This window comes from Atta cephalotes (genome assembly GCF_000143395.1).
Source record: "Atta cephalotes unplaced genomic scaffold scaffold00005, whole genome shotgun sequence".
Lineage (NCBI taxonomy): Eukaryota > Metazoa > Arthropoda > Insecta > Hymenoptera > Formicidae > Atta > Atta cephalotes.
In genome coordinates this window covers 3,645,844-3,659,126 of record NW_012130069.1, presented here as the reverse complement: position 1 = coordinate 3,659,126, position 13,283 = coordinate 3,645,844, and the positions used below count along the sequence as shown (strand labels likewise).

Sequence of the window (13,283 nt, the reverse complement as noted above, 5' to 3'; positions counted from 1 at the left end):
AGTAAGTAGTAGTACTAAGTAAGTAGTAAGTAGTAAGTAATAACTAATAACGTACTACTAATACTACTAACTAATAATAATAATAATTACTACTACCTACCTCTCTCTCTCTCTCTCTCTCTCTCTCTCTCTCTCTCTCTCTCTCTCTGTGCGTGCGTGCGTGCGTGCGTGCATGCATGCGTGCGTGCGTGCGTACGTGCGTGCGTGCATGTGCGTGCGTGTGTGCGTGCATGTGCGTGTGTGTGCGTGTGTGGGGCAACTAAAAAATTACTGTAACAACTTTTTCCACGTTAACAACTTGCCCCGGTCTCCCCAACATTATACATATGTACTAGCATAATTTTTTTATATCACATATAGATATTATTGGATATGGATATTTATTGATATCGATATTTTAACAAACCGAATTTAATAATATGAAATTTTCACTCTTCATCCGCGATCTGGATATTCAAATTTTAGTATAGATTTTTATATTTTTCTGGACTAAATAAAAATCTTAAAAACTTCTTACTTGTGAAAGCTTTAACAATAAAAGTTTACCACAAAACAGAAATCTTTTTCGAATTTTATTTTACTTATTTTTTATAGATTTAAATTTATTAATCAAAATACATAAAAAGTCGACCGCTTTTAAAGTCCAACGAGTCGGCGGAGGATTAAAATATCAAAAAGTTAATTGATATAAAATTGTAAAAAGATGAGTTGAAGACTTAGGTCCCGCGCACAATGGAAGAAATATTAAAGGAATAAAAATAAGTATTAACATTTTAACCTATCAGAAATTAGTCATATTGAAATACAATGTTTCTGATGTATTCATTCCTATTTCTAATATTTCCTAATATTTCCTAGTATTTAGGTAATAATTATATTATAATTATTCTGAGATGTCAAAATTATCCGAAAGAAAAATTTTCTCTCTTAACAAAGTCTCTTTATTAATAAAACACAATTAATGTAAAAAAGTGAATATTTTAGAAAAGTGAATATTTTAGAAAGATTACATATTAAAGTTTCGGTCTTCAGCGGCACGGCCTAAATATGTCCTGCGAGCTGTTACGCCGCGATTTCGACGTGGCACGTGGCTGTCAGCGGCATACGGCGATCGATTGCGGCTCGAAAATTCGCGCGAAATCGCGTTTGGCACACGCTCGACTCGATGTGCAAACAAAGTCAACGCACAATCGCCTTCCATTATATCGATCTCCGCACCGCTGTCACCGGAACGCGGCGCCGCTGTTCAAAGAGGGGTGTATTATCGCGACAGCTCTTCCTCATTCGACCCCTTGTCTTCTCTCGGGTCTCTCGTTCGATCTCGTGCGAGCGCGTTTTACGATCGCCTCCGTCGTTTCCGTTACCGCCGCCAATAAATAATTTTATCCGCCGCTCGCGAGAAAGAGAGGCCGTCATAAATTATCGCGCGGACCCGCCGCTTCGCCGACCCGAAGTCAAGAAGCAGCCCATTCTGATCTTCGACGTTCTGTCGGAGAAGCGGAAAGCCGATCTGCCGATGTTTCGATGCCGATTGAAGCAGAAGGTATCCGCGCGTTTTTGCAGAATTACTTGGATAGGTTTCTCTAAAGCAAAATATGAAGAATTTCAAAGAGAATAGTTGCGTTCAGCAGGAAAAGTAACCTTGCATCTGTTATAAAGCTTTTTAATATGATTGGTTTATACATTTAGATTCAGAATGAAGAATTAAGAGTAAGAACCAATTATATTAAAGGATTTTATAACAGTTGTAAAGTTACTTTGTTCTATTGAACGCAGTCAATGATCAAAAGTCTGGATATATTTGTTACATATTTGTTACCCACGATACGTGTTAATATCATATAAATGCGAGGCATCGATATCCCTTTAAATTCAAGCATTTCTACAAAGATCGATGGGACCCGTTTCTCGAGTGGTTCAGAATTTCGGGATTTATTTTTTCGAGCTGCGAGGTCGAGGGGGTCACAGTTCAACGCGCACGCCGCCACGGATTTCACGGAGTCAGGATCAGCTTAAAAAAAAAGAGTGGGACCGACGGGGCGAGAGGGGCGGAGAGGGCAGGTTTTTCACGGGAGTTTCTACCCCGAATGAGAGAGAGAGAGCGGCAAGCTGTGAAAACAGCGTGGCGCGTATGCCACCGTGAACCACCGGCCGAGAAAGGAGATAGAGAGAAATGAAAACGATGGCACGAGAGAGACGGCAAGACCAGCTCGGTTTCACGAGGGCCCCACTCGTATATAAGCCGTGAAACGAAAACCGAAAGGTCGTTAGGCAGGGGGCGAACCTTTTGTCGTTCCGTTGCCGACGTTGCCGAAACCGCAAAACGCACCGACAACCCGTTTTCTTCTCTCTCTTTGCCCGGCCGCCTTTTTCTCCCAAGGATCTCGGAGACGGTCCGACGGACGCCGTTGTGTGTTCGCTCACTGTACGTGAGACAATGTCGTGGGACAGCCGCCGAGCGCGGGAGAGCGCCGCGAAATGATTTACGCCTCAGCCGCGGCCGATTCGGCCCGCCGACTCGCTGTCGATGAGTTTCGCGTGAAGCATCATCGTCATCGCTGTCGACGTGTTGTCGGCATCACGAGGGATCCTGGAGCGCATACCTGCGGATGCAGGAACGAATACGTAAGCCGCGTCAAATGTCAACTCCAAGAAGCTGCCTTCGCGGAAGGATTCTATGATTTTTCGGATCGGTTCCGACATTTTACAGCCAGATTTCGCGGAAAAGGATTAGCCAATAGCTAGAAACGAGAATGCAGTAAAAATCGAAGCGAAAATAAAGTAACAAATAAAAGTTATTATATAAATAATAAAAGTAGTGATATTGCTGAAAAATAACTGTAAAATAAGGAGATGTTTTCTTAGTGTGATCTATGCAAATACATTTCTAAATAGATTTATATTTAGTCGAGTTCGAGTTGTATGCATTAGATTATTAGTATATAAATGTCTTTCGTATCTGTTTTATCATCTTTACGAACACTATTATCGATTTTTTTACCACCGTCTTCAACTGATTATTGATAACTGGCGAGAACAATAGAGGCAGGTATGGAGCACTACTCGAAATCTTCATCGCATGGAGAACGAATTCGACGCGCAACTGGGGGCAGAATGTTGACGCGAGCCTTCAGGATGATTTCGGGTCGATGATTAAGCGACATGACCGTCTTGATGCCCGACACTTTTTCAACATTAATCTCTGCCAACCGCTCGGCCATTTGCCGGTTGTCGAATCCGCGGCCATCGTTCTCTCTCTCTCTCTTTCTTGGTGCTGCGAGGCGAGAGCACGGTAATTATGCTCGTAGAGACGATTAATATCCGGAGACACCATTTTTTCGGCAGTTCCTGTCATAAAATATATTCCGTCGGGAGTATTTCGTGCGCAACGCCGCCATTAAATCTAGAAGGTAAAAGCCGACTTTCAAAGTCGCTACTTGCCGCTCGCATGTACTTTACAATTTGGATAGCTGCAATTAAATTACGTCCGGAAAAATATATGTAATCGTTTGAATGTATTTCTTATAGTTTTTGAATACAGAGTAATTAATTTATTGTGACAGTAAATATTATTATTATATTTTCTGTCAATAAAATGCAATTATTATCTCTTGATAAATCACAGAACAATTGCGTCAATATGCAAATAACTTATTTTTAATCATGCTACTCATATATGATACGTAAATGTCAATATCGATCATAATATTGAAGGATCGATTCTTTTTTTTTTCATCTCAGATTTTTCATCGTCGGTATGATCTTTCTTCTTTCAAGCGACAATTTTAACAGAACATTAATTAAAAATTATTTAAATGAAATTACTTATTTGAATATTAATAATATCCATACCACGACAATTTGTAATTTATTCCTGCATGTTCACTAAAAGTTCAACCGCTGATTTCGAACAATTTTGCAATTGCACAGAAGCGATAAAAGATAATTTTCCGATTAGTAAGTAAGTTAAATTTTTTTATCATCTTGCAAGAGTTTTTAATTGTTTTAATTATTTTATATAAATAACTATACAAAATATATAACTTCAAAGATTTCGTTATCATTAACAGAGTTGCAACTGAAAATCAGAGAAATCAGGGAAATGTCAAGGAAGAAATTGAAACTGGTCAGGAAAATTAATGGAAAAATAATGGAATTTTTAACATGAGGAATTTATGGCAATCCTGATGAAGTCTGTTCGCGTTGCTTGCATTATTTGCATTCAGTATCTTCGCTTTCTCTCTTCTCAACAAATATATTTTTGTTTCGTTTTAAATGCTAAATTTTTGAAAATTTTAAGCAACGTGTCGCAAACCTATCGATTCGAAGAATCTTATTGATGGCAATTGAGGTATTTCGTTACGCTTCTGTGCAAGCTACGACGATACGCGAGTAGAAACTGTCGCAATCGTTATTTTCGAAATCGGCAGTTTGTTGGTCGATGTTATTAAAAAGGCCGGTGTCTCGCGTCGTTCACGAGCAGAACCGTCCAACCTGTCGGCAGGCGGAGACTCGCTGATGGGCTCAGGATCAGAAGACGAGGACGAGGACGGTAGTGCTCATCATCATCATCACGATTCGGCCGTACGTGGTGCTCATCTCGGGACTCACAACATTGGCCCAGGTGGTCCTGGTGACCAGACCGTCGGCCACAGTGGCGAACTACCTCTCGGTAGCGATCCCTGCAAGCAGGAGGACTCCGAGGATCAAGGTAAATCTAGCTTACTTCTTGAAAATAAGGCAGTAAGACACCTAACGGCGGGAACAACATGTTGCATAATAAAGAGGTTTTCTCTCATACAATTTTCTTTTGGAAAAAAATGTTATTTATGAGAATTATTTTGTGGTAGAATAGTGCGCAAGTGTAAAAACTCAATCTTATTATATTATATTAAGTTAAATCGATTATTCTCATGAGCCAGAAACCTTTTAGAGAAATATGATAATGAAAACCAAGATTGATCAAAAGTTGGATGTTTCAAAGAATACATTATATATTCTTAGATTAAATTAATTTATTTCAGATATGATTGTGAGCCGAAAAACTTTCAACACAATCATTCTGAAACGCTAATAATTTCTCCTTTAAATTAAAATAGAAAGAAGGAAAATAAGAAATTTATCGAGCTGGTTAAGACACTCTTTTCGGAAAGTTGAGAGATCCCAGGTTCGAATTCTGACTGAGGTAATATTTTTCGCAATAAGTTTCTTTCTTTCTTTCTTTCTGTTCTAATTTAGGGGGGATTATTAGCGTTTCAGAATAATTGTATTAATAATTGAAATCGAAAATTTTCAACTTCGATCTGAATTTTCTTTATCGTATTTGATGTATTCACACATACGGTCGTATTTAAAATTCTTAAATGTTTTAAAAAAAAATTCTATTACTTTAATAAGTAAAATAAAATTCTATTAGTTTTTTAAAAAGAATAGATTCTTTTGATTAGCCGATAGGTGCTATAAATATTTCTTTGTGAATAGTTTGGAAAGTTCTCTTTAATCTGTTTAATTGTATTTATAAGCGATGTAGGTAAGCGATAAAATATAAATATTGCAAAATGGAGATACGTATTTTTACCATCTAGACAGTTTTACGCAGCATTGACTGTGCCTCTGAATAAAACAAGAAAACGTCTTTATTACGTCAAATGCAAAAGACGAAAGATAAATCTCGCAAAAAGAAAAGTAGTGAAGGATCGTAAACGAAAGTCAATATCGCGCAGCCAAGCGTAAAGGGCAAAGTGCATGCGTGAAATATCTAAGCTGTCATCTCGATTACAGTGATTAGACATTCCGTATGTATCACGTACACACGTGTATCACTTACACATTAGCAAACTGCAAGCAAACAAGCTATAAGATCATATTCACACGTTGTAAGTTACTCCATAGTACGCACTCAAGAGCAATCGATTAGCGACTTGATCGGGCTACCCTCAGAATTACGCGTCACCATGTCACCCTCGGAGACCTTGCGAATACGAATTCGTGGCATCGCGATGTCACAAACCGCTGGTGGGCTTCGTCAGGAGTTGTCTCGAGTCCATTATATCGCTTCTGCTCTTTTATCGCGCACACAACAATCGGTCCTTTAGCCATACACCAACTAGCTTCACCCTCGCACGAGTCTCATACAGCCACGCAATACAAGAGTCTCGTTGCCCTCGATCGGAGCGGAAAGAAGGGAATGGTCGTCTTCACGAGGGGTGGCCCTCGTAGTGCGGTGTGACACTGTCCAAACATTTTCTTTGTCCCGCGGTTAAGACCTACCCGGTATACACGTATAGTGTATAGATTACCGTGGAGAGCCAGGGACTTATATACGTGTGTGTGTTTGTGTGTGTGTGTGTGTGTGTGTGTGTGTGTGTATGTGTGTGCGTATGTGTGCGTGTATGGTGGCATTATGAAATGTGCACGCGTATGTGCGGGGTACGGCTTTCAACGTGCGCGCGCGGCAGCAGCCACGATAATCCGATGGGGGTTTCGCATCGCTTCCGGGGGATTGGCTCCGATTGTTGTTACCTCGATCCGACCGATGAAGATACCGGGATATACGGGGTGTCCCAGACCTACCGCATGGCCTCTCACCGCATGGCTACGATTACCTCGATGAATCTACAGTCGATTATCCCTCTGCGCACGTTTGTCGGGAAGCCATCGTCCGTGTTGAAGTTCTTGAAATGTCCGTTGGCTTTTATTAATGTTGACAAAATTTTTTAATTTAAATCAAACAGAAATTAAATGGATTATGTGTTAGAGAGATAAAAGTTGTAAAAAATTAATAATATCGTTGCATATTGAAATTTGTTAAGATTTTTTAATATTAAAAATAATCCACACACAACACACACACACACACACACACACACACACACGCGCGCGCGCGCCCGCATACGCATTAGTGAGACTGTTGTCTTTAACATTCGAGACACCCGTTAGTTAGTAGTATGTGATAGGCTTCTGATCTTCTTGATCGACAATACGTTTTTTAAAAAATTTAACTTTAGCTTTGCGGTACGAGAGATCGCAACTCGACGGGCGTCGCTTAGAAACTCCTGTAACGCAATGATGACTCGTCCCGAGGATGACGAGTCATTTCTGGGTTACCGACAAGTCACGCGTCAGCGGATACGCATAGTTCGGGATTAAGAAACTGACTATCTCTCGGCTATCGACTAAGTAATAATAAACGTAATATTGAAAATATTGTGTCAGCTTTATTTTTTCAGAGATGCCGATACCTTTATAACTTGTCTCTATAAATTGTATGTGAATGACAGCCTCGTTTCTATTAAAAATTGAGAGTTTGAAGATACAGAATTAAGGAATCATTATTTTGATCTAAAAATAATGGTTCCTTAATTTTTGAAATTTAGGTCTAGTGATTATCGGGCAATTTATTTTTACTTTCATTTTGCAGAATAAATTATATCTATTATCCTATTTATATTAACGTAGGTAAAACTATAATTTAGAAGAGAACAAATTGTTCTTTACGTACTTATTAATTCTGGCTGCTAATGTAAATAGTAACTCAACTCGGGAATTTTGGGAAACAAAAAGCGAACGAGTCAGCCTAGAAAAGTCCATATCCTTATCTTCTCGAGAATTAGGTGCTCTGCCATTGTATTTAAAGTGGGCAGACATGAAACTCACTATCGTGAAAGACACGAACTTCTCGTAGCGACTGATTTTGCTGGCAATCGTTTGCGAGTTTCGCGCGAAATAGGCCCCAGGTGATCGTCATACGATTGTGACGCGGCAGCTCGGCTTCGATCGGTTGAAGGTTCCCTGGACGGCGATCCCGAGACGAGGGACAGCCAGACGGAGAACAAGAGCCCGGACGGCGGCGCCGGCGGTGGCAGCGGCGACGGCGGCGCCGGTTCGAAGCGACGCGGCCCACGGACCACTATAAAGGCGAAACAATTGGAGATCTTGAAGACGGCCTTCTCGTCGACTCCAAAGCCCACTAGACATATTAGGGAGCAATTGGCGAAAGAAACTGGCTTGCCCATGAGAGTCATACAGGTGAGAAAGGTGTCTCTCTCGTCATATTTGCGTTAAAATTTCTCTCGTTTCTCTCCCTTTCTTGTATCTACTTATTTCCTTTTTGTGAAAAGTTTCTTTGCGAAGTTGATCGTGCTATTATTTAACTAAATACTGATAATTAAAACAAAGAAAATCTGCGTTTTAAAACCCACGAAATGTGTGAAAACAGTTTTATTATATATTTAAAGAAATTTTATTACACTTTGTTACACTTTTACAAATCTGAAAAAATCTTTAATCAGGATGGAATCGATAATAATAAATAATAGTAATGAATAATAATAAATAAATAATAATTACATTTTAATGGAGTAAGAATAATAATTTATTTTTGTTCTCTTATTATCAGTTTTTGTTACGAGACTTGCTACTCAGGCATTCAATTCTCTAGCTTGTAAAGACAATTGCTATTTATATCGAAGCGAATTTCGATTCGTATCTATCGACGATGCTTTTATGCGGTTGGCATCTAAATCGCCGAGCGATTATTAAGAGCGATGCTCAGAAATCTTTCGCCATCATGAACAAATAGAAAAAAAAACGCCTCGACAAACATTTGCCGCAGAATAATTCACTCGGCATGTCATCATTATTTACCGAGAAATAATTTCGCGACAGAATCGTCGGTTAATTCACAATCATCGATAAAAAAATTGTTTACCATGATTTTTTCATGTCCTAGAATGTAAAAGAGTCTTAAAATAAAGTGAATTAAGAATCACATTATATATTCTAAGACCTATATTCTTTCAAAACACTCTATGCCTCTACAGTTTTATATAACAGTGATGAAACATAAGAAACAGGAAACAATAAAGAGAAACTGATGAGTATAATTTTTTTACATTTTTTAAAAACCTCTCATACTAATATCTATTCTTAGAGCAATTTATATTGTAAGACAACCGTGCTCAAAAGGCAGCGAAGGATAGGGAGATCATCGTTAAATAATTCAGCGATTAAAGAGGCGGCCGACTTGCTCGTTTCAGGTCTGGTTCCAGAACAAGAGGAGTAAGGAGCGCAGGCTGAAGCAGCTGACGTCGATGGGCAGGAACCCCTTCTTCGGAGGCTCGCGCAAGATGCGCGGGTTCCCGCTGAATCTGAACCCAGGCGCTCTCGGAGGCGAGGATGGACCACCGCCCGGTTTCCCGTATTTTGGCCCGGACAAGTTCGAATTCGGCTACGGCGGCCCGGTGGCCTTTCATCACGAGTTCTTCGGCGCACATCCACCTCCGCATCCACATGGACCACACTTTGCCGGTACGGGAAATCCAGGTGAATCTCCTGCCATCACCGATGATTTAGCATCTTTTATAGTAAAGTTAAAATAAATTCTAGTCTTGCGTTTAAGACAAAAAAAAAATGCAAGATTAGAATCGACAGGGAAACTTCGAAAATATCGAAGGTCTCTTATTATGTAAATATTTCATCAATTCTTTGTGTTTTCTAAAATCGAATTTCTGCATAGAATTCCACTAGTTTATTAATCACGCGGCTTTTGTCTTGATCACAAAAACTTAGAAGTAAAAAACGGACCGATCTCTACGAAAGACGAAGCCCGAAGAGAGAGAGAGAGAGAGAGCCTAGTCCCGGAATCTCGCGTAATTATAATAAACCTCGAATCAAGTAGGTAGGCCCCCGCGATAATTATGACAGCCGGTTTCGGAGATGGCCGAGCGGATACGAGATCCCCTCTGAGAGCAGTACGTAATCTGTTTCTGACAGGCTTGGACCCGGCCAGTTTAGCGGGCATGGCAGCCGCAGTGGCGGTGGCAGGGGAATACCCACCTCCGGGCGCGGGGGGCGGCCCTCCGGAATTTCTCACGGGGCCCCCCGGGCAGGGGCCCCCTGCGCCCACCGGCGGCAGCCCCGGAGAGTTCCTGGCACCTTCAGGTAAGAGGGAAATATCCCCTTCCATTCCCGAACCATTACCACCGAAAATCGGCCGAATCGCGATCGCCGATCTACCTTGGGTCTGCCCGCGAGCGGACTTTATGTTTGCGCTCGCGCCGATTTATTAGTGTTGTTTTCGCGATGCGGCGGCAACCATTAACTCGCAAGCGCTTGAAGGAGATCGACCTGCTTCTCGCACCAAAGAATAATATTCCGCACGGATCGTTTCTTTACAGACGTCGAGTAACTTTTTTCCTTCGAGAGAGAATTAAACATCCATATCTTAATATATCAATTTTTTACTTTTTATTTAAATATATATTGATGTTTGTCTTAATTATTTTTCTTAATTTGATGTAATGCCAATAATACGTACAAATCAGTAGTCGAGAAAGAGATTATATAATGTTTCACTTTGGCTGTTTCGTGACGATTATATTCGTGACGATTTATTATACACATCTCTGTTGCCGTGTCGTGTTAATTAGGAACGCTTTAGTCTCGTGATATCGAATCGAAACTGTTTCACGCTATTCAACATTTCACGTTGAAATGAAAATTATACGTTGCTGTTAACCTTTTGCATGCGGTATCATTTTTATCGTGCAGTATCGCGCTTATTATTCACGTACCTTCGCAATGTTATTTCGTGCACGAAAGACACACGCGCGCGAGAGATTTCTAGTTGACTAGGATTTTCTACAACAAAGTTGCACAGCAGCGTGAATGTCATTTTCTTTGAGCCTGTTGTATGGATAATTGAGATCTGGCAATCACCTGGCGTGACCTTTTGTGATACGTCTAATACTAAAATTCACGTTTTCTAACACGCGTCAGATACGCATATGTGTCTTATCCAACTGTCACCGGCGTATCAATCAAGTCACACATATGTTATTAATTTATCGAGGAAAGTGCATAGTTAGTAATAGTCGGATTAATAACCATAGTACTTGTAAAGCAGCGTTTAATGTAATTAACGTGGCTCCTGGCAGCCTGAAATCAACTTTGAAAATTTTGCAAAACATTGGTACTTTTATCGTACTCGTTAAAATATATGACAGCAAAATGTTACGTTATATAAAATGTCTGTAAAAAACAATTCCAAGCAGAACAAAAAGTTGATTACATCAAAATGGCGTCGAAATGCGTTCAAAATGATTATTAAAAGTGATTATAAAAAGATTTTACGATCACTCATGATTTATTTTTACGCTCTTTGACGTTATCGTTAACCTGTTGTCTTGCTTGAGAATAATATTCGATTAAACGTATAATATTCGATTAAAATAAAAATTAAAATAATTTTACGTTTCCAAGAATAAATCAAGTATGAAAGATACCTACATAATTAGATATAATTCATAAATAATTGAAATTTATTCACCAATGTCATTAACTGCAAACTTTTCGGATTTTGAGTCCTCAATTGAAATGTTTGCAGTTAACTTTCTTTAACTAAGAGTCTAAACAACTTAATTTGCAATTAACTGATAAGTGACATTTCAATTGTTTGCGAATTATATCTTATAAATAATAAAGATATTATTTACTTACGCCTAATAAATATATTATTTACGTACCAATAACTATGGAAGTTCATATAAACATTTATATTTACATCTAATATTCGAGTTTTAAAACTATCGATAGATAACATCAAATTGCTTTAGATTATTTTAAAAATTGGCGACTATTCAAGACTCTCAAGAATTTTAATACATTCAAGAATTTCGTGAATTCAGAAATAATTTGTATTTATCTATGATCGGCGAATAAGTAATTTAAAAACTTTTAAAAACTAACTTCAGAACTAACCCAGACTTTCATTTGCTGTTTTTTTACGACGAATATGGCTTGCATGCGATAGATAAGATAAAAAGATGAATCGGTGGCAGTTGTTTTTATTTAAAAACTACAACAACGATGAGATATATAAAGCGTAGTGCAGCTATAGATCGCGTTAATATTTATAAACTGCCGGCGGCGGATTGTCTCACCGACTTTCACGGGACTTCCGGCCGCCGGCTGGGTCCGTCGCGTCGCGTTGCACTACGCGCAGTGGGATTTAAATCTTAATTGGCATCGACGCCGCGCGCGTTCGCTTGTTCCCAGGTGGAGGGCAGGGTAATCCAAGCGGCGGCGGCGGCGGGAACGGCGGTGGTCCGGGTGGCGGTGGCGGCGGCAGTGGCGGCGGGGTCGCGGGCGGCGGGTTCCTGGAGCCGCACCAGATGCAGAGCGAAGGGCTCGCCTGGTAGTACGAGTTTTAATTAACGTCCCTTTTATGATAATAACAATTCCGCCCGCCTAAAACCGAACGGGATCGCGAGAACGCGCCGCCGAAGCGCGAGAGCGAGGAACGGCGACAGCGACGGCGACGGCGACGGCAACGGCAACGACAACGGCGATGGTTGCTGCGGCTACGACTGCGGCGATTTCGAGTCCGGAGGGCGACGGAAGACTTCGGCGTTTCGTTGCTTTCCTTCCTACTTCCATTTTTTTCGTTTCGCAATTGCGATCGAGTCGAAAAATATCGACTCGTTCTTTGTGTAAGATATATAGATATGAAAACGTTTGTCCGCGCGCCTCGATTCACAGTTATCGTCGTCGACGCACAGTCGATGCTTATTATCGCTATTGATTACGCACCTCGGCGCCGCGACGCCGATGTTACTATTTTTTCATGATTATTATTAATATTATTGATTATTATTATTGTGTATAAAATTCGAAGATGTCCCTATCGTGTAATATTGTACTCCCTCCCTGTTGATTATTATTTTCTTTTCTCGATGTTATTTTGGCGACACCCTGTAGATATCTGCTGTTGTACACCTGATAATGACACGCGTACACTGATCGCTAGACACGTACACATTTTACACATCATACGTGCATACGAACAGATACACGGATACACGTATCCACACACTTGGACATGCGCTGTACTAATATTATTATTAAAGTATAAATATAAATAGGAAACGTGTAATTTGTATCTGTTAAGAGCGGCGAAATCGATGTAAATACACGAGGAACACTCAGAAAAACATTCTATTCTCTCTCTTTGCTGAAATGCGCGCGTGTCGATTTGCGCGGACGGCTGAACTTACTCTACGAACTTACCACCACCGAAAGTATAACTATATATATATATTGTGACTATGTGTTGCGTCACAGTATACACACATACACACACACATACACACACACACACGCACGCGCATACACACACACACACGCACACACGCACACACACGCACACACACACACGCGCGCACGCACACACACACACACACACACACACACACATATATATATACATATATATATATATATAT

General features: G+C 40.2%; 1 protein-coding gene across 1 annotated transcript in view; it reads left to right on the top strand.

Annotated features, from left to right (window-relative positions):
- LOC105626589 (LIM/homeobox protein Lhx5) overlaps window positions 1–12,200 on the top strand; it is a 30,492-nt gene extending 18,292 nt beyond the window's left edge. The window contains exons 4-8 of the mRNA XM_012207882.1: window positions 4,505–4,711; window positions 7,787–8,028; window positions 9,039–9,324; window positions 9,754–9,942; window positions 12,058–12,200. Of these exons, the coding sequence (XP_012063272.1) occupies window positions 4,505–4,711; window positions 7,787–8,028; window positions 9,039–9,324; window positions 9,754–9,942; window positions 12,058–12,200 (1,067 nt within the window). The remainder of the gene's footprint in view (window positions 1–4,504; window positions 4,712–7,786; window positions 8,029–9,038; window positions 9,325–9,753; window positions 9,943–12,057) is intronic.
- Window positions 12,201–13,283: the final 1,083 nt, after the last annotated feature.